The sequence below is a fragment of the Grammomys surdaster genome, unplaced genomic scaffold (genome assembly GCF_004785775.1).
Source record: "Grammomys surdaster isolate TR1022 unplaced genomic scaffold, NIH_TR_1.0 554, whole genome shotgun sequence".
NCBI classification, from domain to species: Eukaryota; Metazoa; Chordata; class Mammalia; order Rodentia; family Muridae; genus Grammomys; species Grammomys surdaster.
The window spans coordinates 872,129-891,712 of NW_021604973.1; the positions used below are offsets into that span (position 1 = coordinate 872,129).

The 19,584-nt window shown below is 48.8% G+C and overlaps 1 protein-coding gene across 2 annotated transcripts in view; it reads right to left on the reverse strand.

The window, feature by feature from the left end:
* Positions 1 to 1,888: 1,888 nt before the first annotated feature.
* Positions 1,889 to 19,584, reverse strand: part of Susd4 (sushi domain containing 4) — a 128,639-nt gene continuing 110,943 nt past the window's right edge. The window contains exons 6-10 of one of the 2 annotated variants that reach the window (XM_028781824.1): positions 12,694 to 12,699; positions 8,909 to 9,100; positions 7,525 to 7,669; positions 4,283 to 4,665; positions 3,048 to 3,309 (exon numbers count right to left, since the gene is read on the reverse strand). In XM_028781824.1, coding sequence (XP_028637657.1) covers positions 3,281 to 3,309; positions 4,283 to 4,665; positions 7,525 to 7,669; positions 8,909 to 9,100; positions 12,694 to 12,699 — 755 coding nt within the window. In that variant the 3' untranslated portion in view covers positions 3,048 to 3,280. Of the gene's footprint in view, positions 3,310 to 4,282; positions 4,666 to 7,524; positions 7,670 to 8,908; positions 9,101 to 12,693; positions 12,700 to 19,584 lie in introns of both variants that reach the window. The other variant, XM_028781823.1, reaches the window with a different exon arrangement.

Genomic DNA, 19,584 nt, shown 5'->3' on the forward strand with positions numbered 1-19,584 from the left:
CATTCTCAGGGTCTTTGTGGGGGTGGAGGGGTTTTGAGGTTCTCTTGATCTCAGTGAGCAGAGATGACCTGGACTGGGAACAGGCACAGAGATCTGATGGCCCATGGACTGAAACTTCCACTTACACAACAGCTTAGTATTCAGGAGCTAGGGATGGGCTCCTGGGAGGACAATTCCAGGAACAGATGTGGCTTATCTCATCTCTCTCCTTTGGATAGCCCCTTATAAGCCTCATATATAACTACCTTAGAGGGCAAAGGGACCAAGGCTGGTCAAAGGTGTGTGAGAATGGATGTGGGGGACAATCTATATGACAGCCTCTCCCCCTTCACATAGGACGTGCAGCTGCCATGTCTCAAATGCTCTCTGCATCTGAATGCTTGACTCACATCAGCAGCCATGCACAGCCTAGCAATGAATGCAGGGGGAAACCATTCTAAATTCTAAATTTCTGCAAGAAGAAACAAAGGGCTAGTGAGGCTAGAAACTGATCCAAGCTCACAGCCAGGTGGTCATGGAGGAGGCAGGTTATGAAACTCGCATTCTCCCATGATGCTCTGGAGAGCTAGGGCCTGAGGCTGAGTGGGAGCGGATTTGAATACCTGTTGTGTAGAGGGAGGACGAAATATGAGAATTCACTGGACCTAATGGGCTGTGGACCAGGAGGGTTTGCGTTTGATAATCTTGGACCTGCTGGTGGCCAGGGACCATTTCTGTAGCAACAGAAGGCAGCCTTGTCTGCGTGCCAGCTGTTAGACTGGGTGTAATTAGGTGGGAAAGGGCCTGAAGCATCCACATAGGCAAATCACAACCTTGCAATTAAGAAAAGCTACACAGTAATGACGTGTGAAGACTCCGGTGCTGTGCTCATGTTGGGAACCAGTCAGCCAGCACTGGGCTGCTCTGCAACAGCTTGGATGCAGCTCCGAGGAAGGCACTACCCAAGTCTGAGGAGAGTTCCAGTCTTGGTACTCTTCCCTCTTCCATAGCCCTGTTTGTTTTCTGAGGAGGTCTGTGGAAGGTGACCTGCTCCCTCGCACCACAGGGACTTTGGAATATTTAAAAGAATTATGTTGGGACCACACCATACTTGGAACATCACCAAATTTCTCCGTCAGAAGTACCTAGGGTGGGAAAACAAACCATAAATAACATCTGGGAAAGATGCTATGAGCACAGAGTTGAGTGTTATCGGGCTGAGTGTGGGTGAGCTGGTTTGGGGATTGTGATGCTGTGGTTACACAGCAATGCTCTCCCTCTCCCCCAGTCTCCTGATGAGAACAATGCCCATGAGCTCCCTGATGTCCCCTGCTGTCTTCCTAGGGCCATTAAACCCTGGTCTTTGGTGTCCAGATCAGATGGCCATCCTGCTGCTGGAGAATTCCCAGAAAGAGGCAGGGATGGCCTGGGATAGCTCTGTGTGCCTTGTAGAAGATTGGACTCTTGTCCGGAGGTCTCTGGGACCTGAATTTGGAGGCATAGAAGAAAACAGGTGTGAGAACGAAGTGCAGAGCTGAGGCTACCCGGTCCATGTTGCCCATGGGGGGCCCAGTTCCTCAGGGAACACGCTGTCAAGGCAGTGGCTTGTCACCACACATCAATTCCTTTGAATAAGTGGAGCTGATGACACGGGCTTTCACCAGGGAGAGTGTGAGGCTGTTACTCAAGCAATCTGCAATTGCCCACAGCTGTAAGCTCCAGGCTCAGCACCACTCCGCCACTAACGGTGGCTGCACGTACATCAGGATAAAACCTGCCCTTTTGATACGGTGTCTCCCTTGGCTAGGTGTTCTAAATCCCAGGTCTTATGTCACTCACAACCAACATCACCTACCTCCCGCCCTCCCCTCCCCCACTCCACTGTTAAAGTCACACTTCAAACTGTCGCGCTTTTCTTTTTAATTTTTAATCAGTCTGTGTTGGGAGAAAACAGGATTTGATCAAGCCTCCGGCCCTCGGTGTTCCATCAGCACAGTGATTTTATGGATGAGAGTTTTGTTTATATTTGTCTACAACCCAGAGGAAGGATGGAAACGACGCCGTGGACCAACATGTATGCAAAGGGACATTTCTGGACTTGGGGTTCTTTAAAAATCAGTCGATTGCTTAGGCACAACACCCACTGGGTGCCATGAGACCCTCATAGAAATGAAGGATGGCAGGCAAGCAGGGCCAAAGGCCCCCTGAAAGCAGGAGAACAGGGTGTCCTGGGGCTGGGTGGCCAAGCCTTCCGACTTAGCAGGACAAAACAGAGAGCTGAGGGGCTGCGGTCGGTCACAAAAGATCCAGCTTACACTTTCTTCTTCCTCCAAATACAGAATATGTTTACAGAAACTTTCCATTTTGGAAAATAAAAGAATGGTTAAGTTTTAAGGTCGGGGGCAACATGACAGCAATGACACATGGGAAGGCATAAGCAGAGAAACGTGAGTGGAGTCTGCCAAGTGCCAAAACCAAACAGGACCAGGTTACTCAGTCCACCATAAGATGCATCTGAATGCATTCTCACCAGGTGTAAAGTCACAGGTCTATCCCACGCCACAGGTCCACTGCCAGACCATGAATAGAAACACCGACACATGTCACCAGAGGGCAGCACAGAACATGGGGGCTCGGCATGAAGACACTTCCAGAAAGCGGAGTTGGCTTGTTTTTCCTTTCCTTTCTCATTCAAACTGCCGAATCCTGCTTTGATCAGCTGTCCAGGGGTAAGAGACGGTCTGAGTGTTACATGAGTCTTTCCTTGGGAGCCTGTCCCTTACTGATAAGGGCAGAGAGAGGATCTGCTCCCGGGTTTACAGGTCAACATGGGCTTTTTTTTTTTCTTTTTAAACAGAGGCTGACCTGTCTAGATCTAAAGTTCGTAGACAGTTCAAAGCAGATTTTAGAAGCAAATTTATACATGTGACATGCTTTCGGAGGAGCAGGGAGTGCTGTTAACAGAAGCAACAGGATATGTGACTCGCCGGGATGTGCGTGGCACTGTCTCCTGTAGCAAGAGACACTCAGCTCTGTCATGGGCATGAGGCAGAGAGAGTCCCCTCTGCCCTCTGTTCCCTGCAGGTCATGATACATCATTGAGTCTCATTTGAAAGCACCGCCATTGCTGTGGCCGCCATTGCTGTCGGCCGGGCCCACCGTCCTGCTGGAGATGTATGGTATCGTGTAAATAGATTAAAAATGCCCCCTTGTCCCAAGCTCTGGCCTCCTGTGGCCTCCCTTCAAGGTTCAAGGCTCTTTTCCCCAAAGGGGACAGTGGGATTAGCAGGATGTCACCAGGCTATGCGTCCTCTTCCATGAGCGGGATCTCTGTAAAGGAAGAGATGGTTATTTGCTTAGTCTGACTGAAAGCTACATGGTTTGGAGTTACGAGCCTCATTAAAACAGCTCCATGCTAGAAATGAGTGAAGAAAGGAAAATGTTAAGTTCCATGCCTCCATTAAAGGTCAAATAAAACAGCGTCCCTTCTCCCCGCCCCATACACCATCTATCTGCTAGAGAACAATTTGTGATTTTATATCCTGCTCATAAAAAGGATAATGTTAAACTTTCACCACAAGCCCTCATAGTTGCTTAGACCAAAATGTTACTTTACCATCTCAAGCCCAGAGAGGCAGAGTGGAGCACAGGAAAGGCTCTGCAGGGCCAGCAGGCCTTCTGTTTCTACCCTGCTTCTGCTGTAGCCACACTTTGTAGAGCTGTGCTGGGCTTCTCTCGCTGGGCACCAGAGCCTTGATTACTCAGACACACTTCACTGTTCTCATAAGCTGTGATGTTCCCCATGACAGATGACCCTCGCTGCACATGAGCAAAGTGTCTTCTGTGCACACTGCACTTCTCGGGTAAGGTGGGCATGTGCCAATCCACGGGTGAGACTGGCAGCAGTTCTCTACTGCACTGGCCTTCCTCAGGGCCCAAAGTGGGAAGGTAGGCCCAGTGTGCAAAGCAGTATTAAAGAACCAGATTCTTTTAAGTCAGTTTTGGCAGATGTGCTAGGACTTGGTACACATCTCTGCCTGTGACTCTGTTCCCAAGCACCACCTTCAGGTCCTCCTATTCAATTAAAGGACAAGAAGGAACCCTCCACCCCCATATCTTTGGCATCAAAATTGAGGTGCTGTCTCTTCTCCAGGCTTTTAACTCCATGGCTTGTTCCTCTTTGGGGGCCCTGTTGGCAGCCCTATAACTAGAGAGAATGAGAAGCAATGCCAGCTGGGTAAGAAGCAGGCCCATGGCCTTGACCCTGGGCCGGGGTGCTAGCCACAGCTTTGGAAACGCTTACCATCTGCAATGTCGATGCCGGGGCTTGTGGATGCTACTTCCCCTGCTGCGCTTGAAATTGTGTCAGGGGTGTCTGGGGCAGGGTGGCTGCCCCCTTGGCACATGGGGGGTGAATATAGACTCTGGAGCATCTCAGAGGAGCCCGAGGTACTGTCACAGGTTTCTGACTCCCCAGGGCCTGTGTCCGTGTCCCCGGAGCCAGGGTATGCTGGAGGGCTCTGGTCATCCACAGGTAAAGGACAGCCCTGGCCCACGGAGGCCAGGTACCCGGGGCCTAAGGCACTCGAGCTACCATTCACAGCCTCATCATAGGTCGGGAGCATGACGGGCACTCCATCCACTACCACGAAGTCAGGGTCACTGCTGGAACTCCTGGGAGGACCCCTGTGCAGAGGAAACAATGGAAACACATCAGGGTCTACACCACCCCAGGAATGAGGCAGTGAGGAGAAACAGCCTCTCCTCCCAAGTCCCTGGCAGACTTGGTATGCAGCATGGCCTGCTCTGTTTCTGCAGAGAGGTGTTCTGTTGGTCAATCTCCATCTTAAGGAAGGACGGTCACTAAGTGAGCAGAGAGGACAGCCAGTCTGTACTTACTAGGCTGCTTCTTTGTAAAAACAAAACCAAACCACACCACTCATTTTTAGAGAGGTAGACAAAACACAATAGAAAACAGAAAAGGTGAGCTATTCATTTTCATCTCTGACTGTGTCATGCCAATTACCTAGTTCATGGTCACCTCAGACCCAGTGCAGCATCATGGACCAGGCTGAACCTGCACAGCTCCTGGCCTGGCCCCTGTGCCTGTTATCACTGTGAACATGCAGAGCTGCACCTGACCCTAGGTGATGGGTGTCACCAACATCTGCATCCATCTGACCACCAGGCTCTGTTCCTGGCCCCAGAAAAGCCCAGAGTGGTAAGTAGCTTGATTCCTTCTGTTGGGGAACTCAAGCTGGAAGCTGCAACCCAAGAACGAAATGGTAGGAAGAAGAAGTAATCTGTTTTTCTGTAATAGTGCCCAAAACTCTGAGTGCTTCTGGGAGGGCACATGAAATGTCTGGACATGGCATTTGTAGGGGATGGGCGGCAGCAGCCTGTGCAGTTTACTAACCTGAGAGGGACAGCCTCAAGCCTGTGGCTATTTGAAACATCTTGCCAAAGCTTAGGGGTTATGGCTGTCCCTTTTGCTCCACAGAGAGAGGCTACTAGAGAGGGCAAGAGATGATCGCGGCTTGCGCTCCCTAGAAGGTGGGAGGCAGGAAGCAGAGAGAGCAGCCTTCTGACCTGGCACTCGTAGTGTGTCTGGATGCTCAGTCCCCTCTGGCCAGTCTGTGGTCTCCTGTTAGCCTTTCTGGCTCACTCAGGACTTCCTCCTTGCTCCATGCTTTCAAGATGTCAGACCAGAGCAGGTACCTCTCTGTCTCCTTTCTCTCCCTAACAACCCATGCTCTGGTTACATTCCCCTTTGTACAGCTCAAACTGTGCCATGTGACCTTGATATACTTGGATCTCAAACACCTGGGACCCGGAGAATACTGCCATCCATCCTTGGCATGCCTTCAGTACCTCGTATTCCATTTGGACCGATGACACCATTTCCCCTAAACAACTCAAGGATATTGTAAGAGCATCAAGTGAGCTTTCAGAAGGTTTCAAAAACACCCTAGTAGTCTTTATCTTGGAAAACTCTTCCAAGCCACATACATATCCATATCCCCATGTGGGCCATTTGAAAGTCTGCTAATGCATCATAAATCACAGCTGTGTGGTCAAGCTTTCTCTTTGTGATCCTTTGGCCTTCTTGAGAAACTGTAATTGCCTAGTGATAGAACATGGTCCCTTGATTAATAAATAATAATACTGAGGACCCAGAGAGCAAATGGAAGGTTTGAGAAGAAAAAGAAAGAAAGGTTATGGAACCTCATCAAAGGCTTGGCAATGCTACCCTACCAGGGAGGTGCCGACATGCATCTGGGAATGGGGAGGACATTAGTGTCCTACCTACACACACACACCTAGCACACGTGCCTGCTGGGTCTGACCTATGGTGCTTCTGCAGCCAGGATCAGGAGCACTGCTAAGTGACATGAGGCTGTCCAGGTGTGGAGACTTGGAGAAGCAGCCACTTCTGTCCTTCTCCACACTCCTGGGACATGAAAGAGACATAGTTGTGCTTGAGGAAACAGAGTAGTTGGTTCCTCCTTCTTGAAGGCCTGAGCAATTGTTTTTTTCTCATGAGCCTTACATTCCTTGTTCTGATGACTAGGTTCCATGGTGATGGGAACTCAGGGATGAGGGTGACTGACTTTGCTATGAGGTGACAAGGCCCAGCTGTAAGGACAGCTCTGGTGCGAGGACTGGGGTGTGAGAACACCAACCTAGGCCCTCTGGTGCAGCTAAGGAGGAAAGAGAGCCACCCTCCAAAGACCCAGATCCCTTCCCAGGTCTTTTCTGGTTTCTCGCTCAGGCCTGCTCTCCTTCCAGAAGCTTCCTATCCAATTGGCTGACCTCTCCTATGTCACATCCCTGACCTTGTCCTCCCCAGGTATGTGCAGGTGGACCATGATGGGAGGTGCTCCTGATGGGGTATACACAGCTTGCATCCCTGGTCTGGTTCAGGTCCAGTCCCCCACAGTGCCTGTTTCAGAACCATCTGCCCAGGGAGGCAGGGATGTGTTGTGGGTTGCCCTGGTGCTGTTTGTATTCTGGTGTTAATTCTGCTTCCTCAAGAAGGGCTGCCCCCGAGGAGGAGTGGATCACGTACTCAGGTGATTTCATGTGAACCCCATTCTAACTGGTCTAATAAAAGCTAGAGCCTGTGATTGGGCTGTGGAAGGGAAAGGTGGGGCTGGAGGTTTTAGAGAGTGGGGGAAGAGTAATGAACAAGAAAGGAAGAAGAAGTAGAAGGAAGATGGAACAGAACCACATGACCTGGAGAAGCCCCAAGTAGCAAGTAATCTCATAACTGGGGAATAGATTAGTGTAGTGGTAAATTTGCCCAATCTAGGTATATAACTTATAAATATTATAAATGAGTTATGTGTTTTTGCACAAGCATATTTGGGTTAGAAATTTACTATAACAAATTGGTGCCCAATATGGGGCATGAAACCACACCCTGGGATTAAGAGTCCCATGCTCTACTGACTGAGGGGCCTGTCTCCACCATGGTGCTTTCTCCCTGGCAAACTACCCAGACCCTTAAGCTCTACCCTCATCTGTGCTCTCTGCTGCACTGACCTGGGGGGGAAGTGGGCCTTGAACTTGGTCTGGAACATCCTGGCCAAGATGACGAGTAGTAACACCAGCAGCACACTGGTGGCTGTGAACGCCACGATCTTCCACGTGGTCAGGAGGGTCTCATGTGTGCTGGGCCACGTTTGTTCTGCCATGAGAGATAACAGAGCCAGGCATGAGGTGCGTGTTCCTTTGGTGGTCATCTGGTACATGAGGTACCTCCTGGGATTCAAGAGACACACCCTACTTCCAGTACAGCTGGTAAATCATGTTAGGACCCACAGGACACTAAAACCCATCTCTAACATGGGTCCTTCTGGGTTGGAGACATATTGATAGGGGATGTACTTGTAGACACTTCTGTGGCTATAGACATGCATGTTCATGCTACAGGCTGAGCCTGAGAACCTGGCACAGGACAAAGCAACAATGTAACTGCTTCTTGGGAAGAGAGTGAAAGGTGTCCTGCACTGTTCTGGGCCTGTTCTGATACGGCTCAAAGCACTGTTCTCCGTGAAGGATGGAGCATGCAAAGTCATTAAAGACCAAGGATACATGGCTGCTTCTTAGCCATCACTCTACCCTCTGTGGTATCTGCCAGACAAGAGAAGCAAGAACAACCCTTCCAGAACAGATTTTCATCCTTTTGTTCCTAGTACATCTCATCCCATGATCCCACTCAGTGGACATTCTCTTAGACTCAGTGCCTCTCCTCTTGCTGGTTCACATGACATCTTCGTGCCTTCAGATACACAGCATTACACTTCTGTATCCAGAAGAGCAGCATCCAACCACTACTGCCAGATGGGGGAGCAGCCATGGCTATGATCTGGAGAACACCAGAGAGAGCGGGTAGAAGTTGGAAGAATAGGGAAAGGGTGTGTGCTGATGCCAGGTCTCCTTCATGGGGCCACTTCCTGGGTGTGCTGGGACGGATAGCAAAGATGGCTTGCCATCTTACATAATTTACTCTGAGCTAGTATACAGTTTCCACTTGTGTGAGGTCAGTTCTTACCCACAATAATATTATTTGGAGAGAAGGGTAGGGTCATGTACAACTCAGGTTCCATGTACCTATTTCTGGTTACACCTATGGGGCTGCATCCTTGCCAGTGGGTGGCACAAGACTGTGAGAAATTGCAGAAGCTGAATTTCTCCATGGATGCCAGGGCTATGAATCACTTTTTAAGTATTTCTGATCCTCTGTAAAAGGCCTGAAATCCCTTCACAGAGGCTACCTATACCCATAATGGTCAATTTCTACAGCCTGGTCCTGGAAGCTCATGATAGGATGGGAATGGATACCATTCAGGACGTAGTCTGACCACAGCTTGAAGGCAGCCCCCAGAGGATCAGCTTCCCCTAAGGGTTCAGCCTCCATTCTCACCTGATTTGATGCAGTAGACTTGGTAAGAAGGAAACCACTCTCCATACTGGCAGGTGATGTACTTGTAGTCACTGGTGAGGCTGTAGCCAGGATCACAGTAGAACTCCACCACAGTTCCATGGTTGTAGCGCTCACAAGGCCTCGGGTGGCAGATGAAATCTCCGTGACTTACCATAGGAGGTAGTGGACAAACTTGGGCAGTTGGGGAGAATAAGAGTTTCAGTACCACAGGCTCCAGGCAGGAGTCATGCAGACACAATACAGGCATGGCCAACTGCAACTACTTCAGGATGTACTTACAGTCGGAACACCAGATTAAGGCACAGGCCAGTGACAGTCCATATTTCCATGGAAGGTCAGTGGAAGCCTGCTAGGATATTCTGAGCACGAATGCCGTGAGTTGTACAGTACATAGTAAAAGAGGCTCATCTTACAATGAGAAGCGCACGCCTGTTTTGTAGATAGTATTAAGCTACTCTATTAATAATGTATGCTATTATATGCCAGACAACCTCATAAATAAAATTAGGATATTTATGGACAAAATCTTTACCCAATGGCACAGTGGTGCCAAATCTGCTTCTGTTACCAAAGCAGTCTCCTGGAACTATTTAAATTGGGGGTCTGTGGTCTTACCTCACCCTCATGTCCTGCTGGGGTTTGGCCAGTGACAAGCATGTAGGGTTTCTCCTACTTCTGTTTGCAAACTTAACCTTGGCCACCCCCACACAGATGCTGCTGGAGCAATGGGAACAAGAATTCAAAGCCTGAAGCCCTAGGCTTTCTTCTGTCAACACTCTTGTGTGACCTTAAACAAGTCACTGAACCCTCAGTAAGCCCCGGTCTCCTCCTCCATCCTACTTTGCTCCTGAGAATGGTTACGGGTTTTCTGGGCTGCATTGTGTGATGTTAGGGGAAGAGCGTGTCTTCTAGCCTCCTACCCTGAGATCATGCCTGGGCTGCAGATATAGATCTGTCTACATCTCTGACATTGGATAGTTTCAGTAGAGCTTCCTGCTTACCCATCTCATGCCACAAAGGAGTCTTCTCTCTTCAGCACTCAGAACTAAACACTTTGTAACTCAAACACTCTTCAGGAAACAACCAAACTGCAGTCTACCAATGCCTGGCATTCAGACCACACCTCAGAAACCATTAAAAAGGCTAAAAACCAAGACACACAAATCCAAAAGTGAGTCAACGTTTGTGACCCTTCCTAGGAGTAACCAAATATTCTGCCTAGTGTAGAACCTCCCTGGCACTATGCACCACACCTCAAATTGGCCAAAGTTTTCAGGGAGCATATGGGAGTACACCTTTTAGTGTATGCTCCTCAAGCTGGATGACAAGATGGGTACCTGGTGGAGGTGTCTCAAGATGCACCCCTATCTCTAATCCTGAAAAGAATGGTGCAGTGTAGATCTTTCCAGAACTCTTGCAGATGTGGAGACAGGCTAAGAGGAGTCGTAAGTGAATGAGAAGGAGCTGAGGCTTGCTAAACATAGGTACAGAACTGAACTCGGGCAGAGTGACGCAGCACCCAAGATCCCAAGCTAGTCCTTCTCATCTCAGCATCCTTGTGAAAGCTGGAGTGACTGAGTCCTGATGCTGCTAAGGTTCAGGGACACCCTACCCTGTAATAGTGGTTCAGTGGGGCTGGGCAGGACCTGAGCATCATCGGAGCTCAATGAGGAAGAAGAGAAATGGCAAAGGCGACTGGAAGCTTCAAGGTTAAAACAGCAGGCTACTGCCACTCCTGGATGGTTGGAAGGAAGGGTAGTTGGGGTCCTAGTAGAAAGCAGAACAGTAGAGATAGACCGCAGAGAAGCAGGAGCCAAAGCAACTCCTTCCAGGGCAGGGAGAGTGAGGGGGACACTGGAAGCAGCATCCTCTAGGAAGTGAGGACTGTGGCAGGAAGCCCACCTGGAATAGAGTGTGTGCAGAGAAGGATCCAGAGGAGGATCTGATGCCCAAGGTGTGCGCAGTGAAATGATGAGAGGATCCACCAGGTAGGCACTGGAAAAATTGGAGTCTGAGTTCTGGCTTTAATAATGAGGAGCTCTCTACTGCCTGGGGGTGTTCCCTGGGCTGGCACATACCCTCCTCTGCCCTGCCCACACCATGCACAGTGATCCCATGCACACAAAAGGCCCTGTCCAGACTGGCCTCCACAGGTGCTCAGGAGTAAGTAAGATGGCCGCCAAGGATTGCTGGTGACTGGGGAAGGACAGAGAAAGGGAAGCCACAATGTTCACACCTCTGAGAACACCAGGGATGCAACGGAATGGGCTCCTCGTTTGTGTAGTCCATCCGCCATGTCATTGTCTTGGCACTGGTTCTTGTGAGGCTAGTTGGAAGGGTACCCAGTGCCCTCCAGGGCTAGCAGGCCCAAATGTCTGCCCAAGGGATGCCAATGCCTACGTTTCTGTGAGCGCTGTACATTAGGGGAGACCCTTCTGTAGGCAAAGGTATAGGAAGAGACTGTCTACTAACAGATGAACAGATAAAAGAAATGTGATACATACCACAGGATATCACTCAGACTTTAAAAGGGAAAACTCTGCCATTTACAAAAACATAATACCACCACGGGTATTATGCTAAATGTAATACACCAGAGACAGAAAACTCTGCATGGTTGTGAACTCACCAGTATATGGAAAAAATATATATACATATATATTCATTCATTCATAGAAACAGAATAGGAGGCAGGAAGTGGGGAATTAGAAGAACAGGTCAAAGGACACAGACTTGTTTGTTAGATACAGTAACGAGATTGGGGGGGTGTCTTCTGTACAGCCTGGGGATTAACTCAGGTTGTAGAAGTGCTAAGCTGTGTCCTTAAAATCTTCTAATAGAAGACCTCAGCTCTCACCTCTGGTCAAAGATAGCTTTGGGGAGATGGAAATGGTCACAGGTCAGGTTTAGTAAAAATCTCACCACTGATGTATGTATCAATGCACCATGGTATACGCCCATATATATAAAACTGATGGTAAAATAAAAGCTACACCATGCAGCAAGGTGCTCCTCCTCAGTCACCCCCAAGGGACACTAAAGGGTTGGAGAATTACCAGACTGGATCTCAAGGTCTGCAACATCTCATGAGGGAGCCCAACATCAATGTGTGTAAGTGGCTATGAGCAGGGTTTTCCCTCACTTGGCCTGAAGAACAAACAACTATTGAAATCAACCCCCCAGGCAAATAAACTCACAATGCCCTTAAGAATGGCTTCCCCTGTACAACTAGTCAGTGTGGTGCAGTTGTACACATCTGGGTTCAAACCCTTGCTCTACCACTGCTGATGTGAATTCCCTGTGCTTCAGGACCCTGAGCAGATGGCATTATGCTTTACTGAGAAGCAATCACTAAAGCCCAAGTTGTTGCAGGATCAGAAACAAAGTGCACTGGCCAGCAGGTTCTAAGTGACACGGTAATTAGCTTTACCAGTGCTCAGGCTCACTGGAGTTCTGCTACATCCATCTCAGGATGGGCATTGCTCAGATTCCATGCCTGCTCCTTACAGAGTGAGGAACACCAAGAAACACCAGAGTAGCACCAAACATTCAGGGAACCTGAAGTCATGGACTCCCCATGTCGTCTTCCCCACCGCACTCCTAGGAGGCAGACAGACTGACAGACACACTTGCCCACACAGTGACTCAGGCACAAGGCAAACAGCCTGCTTCCAGTGCTGCGCCCTGAGCATCTGTGTGGAGCTGTGTTCTAGAGACACCATGAGGCTTTAACTCAACACTCTTTCAGCCCCTGACTCAGAGACCCTCAGCTACGAGTTCAGAGAACATTCAGAGAACCTGAAGTCATGGACTCCATGTTTCTTCAGAGACCAGTGGTTGTCACTAGTGGTGGTGGAAGCTTATGTTCTCTCATAATCGGCATGTGACGGAGATGTGCTTCCTGTAAGTGGAAAAATCTATCTGCACACCTTGCTGTGTTCTAACAGCTGCACCTGCAGACACCACTAGCTTTGCTGTTAAGGAAACCTCCATGTGGGTAGCTTAGGGTGCAGGCTGTTTCTTGTGACTTAGAGGGAAGCAACCGAAGTATTATTAATTACAAACTTGTCGGGCTGGAGAGACGGCTCAGTCAGTTAAGTGCTTGCCATGAAACCTGAGATACCCAGAGAATAAATAAATATGTGTGTGTATGTATATGTGTGTGTGTGTGTATTAAAGCCAGCTGTGTTGTGTACACTTGCAATCCCCGTGCTGGGACAGATGCAGATGAGTGGATCGCTGGGATCCCTGGGGCTCACTAGACAATCAGTTTAGCCCAGATGTCAAGTTCCAGGCCAATGAGAGACCTAATCTCAAGCATCAGTGTTGGAATCAGCCTAAGGATTGACTACTCTGGCCTACACACACACACACAAGCACGAATGCATACTCACACATATCCTCACAAACATACACACATACATACATACATAATCAGAAAAGTTATAAATGTAAAGCTTTCAAAATCCTAATATGGGGCTCAAGGGACTCTCACTATCACCTAACACTGCCCTACCATGACACTCTCTGTCGTCTTCCGCACCGCACTTCTAGGAGGCAGACAGACTGACAGACACACTTGCCCACACAGTGACTCAGGCACAGGGCAAACAGCCTGCTTCCAGTGCTGCGCCCTGAGCATCTGTGTGGAGCTGTGTTCTAGAGACACCATGAGGCTTCAACACTCTTTCAGCCTCTGACTCAGAGACTCTCAGCTACGAGCTCAGAGCAAAAGCTGTGGGTATCAAGAACAAAGAGAGAGTCCTCTGCAACTTCAGTTTTTAAAGCATTTCTTTTGACTTTAGAGAAGATCACCAGCAGTTATTGCTTTCCGAAGGATTGCAAGCCTGCATCTTACAGGAAGAATCGGAGCGAGGCTCTGCCAAGGCTCAGCCAGGAATGGATCTTAGTTTCAGTCTCCCAGGCATCACTGCCCTGTTCCTTATTTGCCATTTGCCGGACAGAGGGTTATGCCTCCTTTCAGAGCAGGGGAAATTCCAACCTGCCAAATGGTTGCAGACAAGCTTTCTGTCAGTCACTCATAGAACTTGACAGAGGTGGGCTAGGCGGAGCAGAGGACAGAAGGTAAGAGACAGAGGCCAGAGACCACAGTCTGCTCTGTGCTGGATACCAGTGGCAGGAGCTGGGAGCTGGGTAGGCAAGCTGAAGGCCTGCTATCGGACCCCAGTCTCCCAAGTGAGAGCCACTTCTCTCACCATCCTGCCTCTTGGGGATTCCCCAGGCAGTTCTCGTCCGTGCTGCCACGGTCTGTCCCCACTGCGCACCCCTGGCTCTCTTCCCTCCTTGGATAGACTACAACAAAAACATCCACAGTCCTCCTGGGCCCTTTAGCATTCTGTACGACTATACACATGTTCTCTACTTAGACAATCCATCATAAGTCTGGTGAAAAATCCCATTTACTATAGTAAATGCTTTTCTATGCATTGTTGGGTTCAATTTGCTAATATTTTGTTGTGGATTTCATACAGCATCCCTGTCTGGTTTGGGTATTAGGACTGTGCTGGGCACTCAGAATGAGTTAGGCACTATTCCATTTGCCTCTTTTCTTTTCTCAGCTCCCCATCTATCAGGCAAGAGAAACAATAGACGCTCACTAGAGTTTAATGAGGATTACGTGGGTAAGGGCTCTGAGCTTGGAGCTGGCTAATGGGAGGCTCACACCAGTGGCTTGTTTTCACAGGAAGGATCGAGACCCACAGCCTGGTTACAAATGCAGCTGCTGGAGACTTTAGGATCAAGAAGGAACTCTGCTGACTGTACGGGATTTCTCTACCTCGGCTGCCTCTCTGCTTCACGAGGGATGCCAGCAATGGTGGTCCCCTCCCCAAACACGGACCAAGTTCCAACTAAGGGTAAGTTAGAGTGCTAGCCCTGACTGCCCCTACCCTGCCCCCTGCCCCACTGCATGCCCCACAAAAAGGGCACACAAACCACAGGGACACTTGCCATTGGACCCATCCTGGTGCATACTGGTTCTGTGGTCATTCCCATATGGATGTATGAAGGCCCTTCCTGGGGGACACAGCTCAGCTGCCCCACTCTCGGTGTGCTGACACAGCTCATAAGCCTAAATGGTTTGAAGAAGCAGGAATAGACTTCCTGGCAGTCTTGGTTAGCTACTGGGAGATAAACGGCCCTATTCTCTGGGACTTCCTGTGAGACACTTAGCCTCGAAATACCAGCATTTTCTCTCACCAAATAGAACCTACGGTTTGAATCTTGTATATAGCCTACAGCCTCGTGTTTTAAGCACTCGATCCTCAGCACAGGATACTATTGTGAGGTTCATGGAGCCTCTGGGAGATGAGGCTTGGCTGGTAGGAGCAGGACACTGGGGAAAGACCTCTGGAGGCAACAGCTGCCCCTGGTTCTGGTCTGTTCTCTGGTTTCTGGTCCGTGACGATCTGAACCAGCCACTGCTGCCTGTTCCAGTCATGCCTTCCCAACACAGTGGGCTGAAACCTCTATGAAGCCAGGAGACAAAATAAGCCAACCCCTCCCCCCTTAAGTCATTTCTCTCAGCTGCTTTGGACACAGCGATGCATAAGAACCTAACCCAGCACCCCTTCCACTCCTCCTCTGATTTCTTTCCACAGTTTCTGCTTCTTTCATAGTGTGCATGGTTTGAGGGTCTCTTCAAGGCCAGGCAGCAAATGCCACAGTCAAATAATACTGTGGTGGTATTAGAATCAGGGGCCCATATTGTTGCCACTATCCCTACATGGTCCAAACATTTCGCTTGGTTATGCGTCACTTCTCCCTCTCATACGTACATCAGACCTACATCCTCATCATCTGAGCTCAAGTCAGCTGAACTGAGCTCAAGGAAGGCAAACTACTACTTCAAGCAAAATGAAGTGGGAGAGAAAGCCAGTGCATGTTCTAAGCACAGGTTTTCCAGGGTTAGCAGTGGGGCATAGAGATGTGAAAACCCTGCTCTGGGTTTGCTGGATTCTTCATTTTCTTATGTCAGTAATGATGATATTATTTAACTTGTTTTAAAAGTCATTTAACCCCCCCAACACACACACAAGTGAAATGGAATTACATCCTGCCTTCAGACAGTAATTATGTACATCCATGGTGACTGCTGTAGCTGGGAAAGCCATCTTCTTATCTGCTCCAAGAAATTTCAGTACCACATGTTCTCATACTTAAAGGAGCTAGATGGAGCTCCAGCCTGTATACCTCTCTAGGGAGCTTGGAACCCATGACTGTTGGAAGCTGAAGTTCTTTTGTATGCAGTAAGATCTCAAGTGTACGCTGGAACCCAAGATGTATCAAGGACAGGAGAAAATGGTTAAGAGACTGAAGGCCAGGTATGATGATTCTTCTGTAGTGGAAATGGTATGTGTACACAGGGAACTGGGGGACTCTGGGGATTCCCCGGACACAGGAGGAAGACAGGAAAGGAGAGGCAGAATGTCCATGAAGGTTTGTGTGGTGGCTTGAATAAGAATGACCACTCATAGGCTCATATATGTGAATGCTTAGTTATCAGGGAGTGGTGCTACTTGGGAGGAGGTGTAGCCTTGTTGGAGGAGGTGTGGTCTTGTTGGAGGAACTGTATTACTGAGAGTGGGCTTTAAAGTTTCAAAAGCTGGAGTCGGGCCCGATGGCTTTCTCTCTTCCGACTGCCTGTGGATTCCATGGATACAGAATTCTCAATTACTTCTCTAGCACCTGTGTCTGCCTGCATCCTGCCATGACAATGAAGTAAACCTCTGAAACTGTAAGGCAGACCCAATTAAATGCTTTCCCTTGTAAGAGTTGCCTTGATCATGGTGTCTCTTCACAGCAACAGAACACTGACCAAGACAGCAAATATGACCAGTTAAAGGCCAGTGTGAGTGAGGAGTAAGGAGCACAAGAAAAGGAGCAGGCAGAGAGCAGAGCTGTGGGTGGAGCAGTCTCTGCCAGGGGAAGGTGGGTCCTATGGGGGCATCGCTGAGGTCTCAGCTCCTTCATGGATAGTACATGGATAGAACTCCAATGGAGTTCAGCCCCACCCTGACAGTAAAGATTGGACTCCAATACTGGGAACTTGGGGCTACAGTCTTCTGGAGATCTGGGGCTGTGGCTAGGATATACAGCCATGCCTAATGGAAGAATGGTTTTCTTGTCAGATGTGATAGAAATTACCCATGAGAGAAGCAGCAATGGATTGATCTGTTATACTTGATAACAAGTTCTCTTCTGGGACCACTGGAAGGCAGCGGAGAGAATCTTGCAGTACTGTAGATCTCAAGGATCTGCTTAAATTAGCTATTCAGGGAACCCCTAAGGAGATGGCCTTTAGGCTGATATCCAGAACAGCTCTTTCCCTGTTGGGGGTCTCAGATCAGAACCTGGGCAGCAGCAAACAGCTAAGAGTCTACAACAAAATACTTGAGAAATTCGACTTGACCTTGTTGCAGCATCCATGGGTGGTTTTAACTTCTCTGTATTTAAATGTAATCTAGCTACAGTTGAATCTAACAAGTGAAAGATGGGTTATATGTTACAGTTCTCCTTCTCTTTGAAGAATCCATGTCCACCACGGATTATGTAATTGTGGGTCTGCAATGTATTGGGAAATGACCAGCAAGACACATGGTTCTTTGGCTATAAAAATGAATGCTGGTCTTATCACAGAGGCATTTGTATTAGTTATTTGACTGTCAGCGTGATCAAACTCCAGGGACAAGGTGACTCATAGAAGGATGGATTTATCAGGGACAAGAGTCCATCATGGTGGAGAAGTGGGGTGGCAGGAGCAGTGAGTTGAGCGCTCACATTCTCAATGGCAAATGCAAAACAGAGTGGAGCAAACTGGACATAGGGCAAGGCTATAGACACCCAAAGCCCATTCTCAGAGACATACTTCCTCCAGCAAGGCACACATTCTTAACCTCCCCAAAGAGCACCACTGTTGGGAGCTGACTCCTAGCAGAAAGCAGCTATCATCTTTGCAGCCATCTCAGGCCATATACCCTGACAAGAGACTTGTTTTCAACAGCTTAGCACACTCTGATAAACATTTTGTTTTTCTCACATATCCTGTTTCGATGTTTAGTGTCCCCAGCTGCAAGGCACGTAGTAAAGAGTCTTCAGTTGTGTTCACCTGCTTGTGCCTATAAATACCCAGGATTTCCTTTCAATAAACAGGACTTGATCAGACTCTCTGTCTTGTCTTCATTCTTTGTGTCTCTTGCCCCTCCATATCTCCATACCCCCTCCCTTGCTAGACTCTGTTGACTGACCCAAACGGACTGGATCAAACCTCCAACTGAAGACAAAGTGTTCAACTATTTGAGCCTATGGAGGTCATTCTCACTCAAGCTACAACAGTATCCATAGCTTTATGAGGCAGAAAGGCCTGGACGAGCTCAGCCAAGAAGTGCAGGGGAAGAGAATGTGCTGGGCAGACGGAATGGCACTCTGAAGATAAGTCAGAGGCACTGAACTGGTGCCTGGATGGTGCCACATTGCAACAGGAGAGGGAGGGCTTCGTAGCAACCAGTCAGGGAGATAGGTGTACACTGTATGTGTGGTCAACAGCCCCATGGCAAGAAATTGGGGTTCTGTCAGAAAGGTGAAGGGATGCTGTGAAGAGCAAGCACTGGCACAGCCTTAAGAGCCAGGTCTGGCTTCTCTGTGTATGGCTGGCAGTTGGGGTACAACATATACCTGCAGTGTTATTAGGTCGAGGTTGTCATGACCTGTTCAGATGATGGCAGCTTGGACTGTGACAGTGATAGCCAGCATGCTGGGAAAAAGAGAGGTAGAACATCTTTTGAATATTCTAGCTCTATTTCTACAAGGTTTTGATGGATCTGGGGGCCCCTGGGAGAAGAGCCAAGGATGATGGCCAGATTTTAGACCTGGGCTAACAGTGGGATCATTCATACTTTAGGTAGTTTCTTTGCGGGAAAGAGTGGTAGTGGGTCCAGCTTTGTTCTGGTTAGGCTGGATCTGCCAGTGAGTGTCAATTGGGCATCTGGAGAAAGGTCCAGGATATATTTAGGACTCAGTAGTCATAAAAAGATAGTATTTCTGACCATGGGACTGCATGGACTCATGTACAAGAAAGTAGAAAAAGGGTCCTAAGTCCAAATGCAAAGACATCGGGGGCACAAAAGGACAGTGTGCTCTCTTGTTTCACAGAGAGAAAGAGGATTATGAGGAAGAGTGAGTGTCCCCTATGAGCTGAGAAGAGAGAGCATGGCTATGGGTTAGGAAGAGAAGCGTGGTCATGGGTTTGGCTACATTGAAAGCACCTTGAGACTTGGTGGTAGAACAAAATCCATTTGGAGAGAGTGGAGTCAATGGGGTGGGAAAAGTAGTCTGCTGTAGAGAGGCAGCAGATGGGGTGGCTGGAGGGTCAAAGAGGATCCCATTGGAGTTCTGGACCTTGTTTGTGGTTGGTATATGTTGGTGGGAGTGGTCCAGCATGATGGACAACTGGTGATACAGGTAGAGGGACTAGAGGAGGATGGCCGTGAAGAGATGAGAGGGGATGGGATCACTCATGAGCTTGGGGACTTGCTTTGGAGGCAGAACTGGATCTGGGCACAGGTCCAGTAGCTCCAAGGCTAGGTCTGTAGAGAGATGGACAGACTGCTAGTTTCTGAGTATGAGGATTGTGCAAT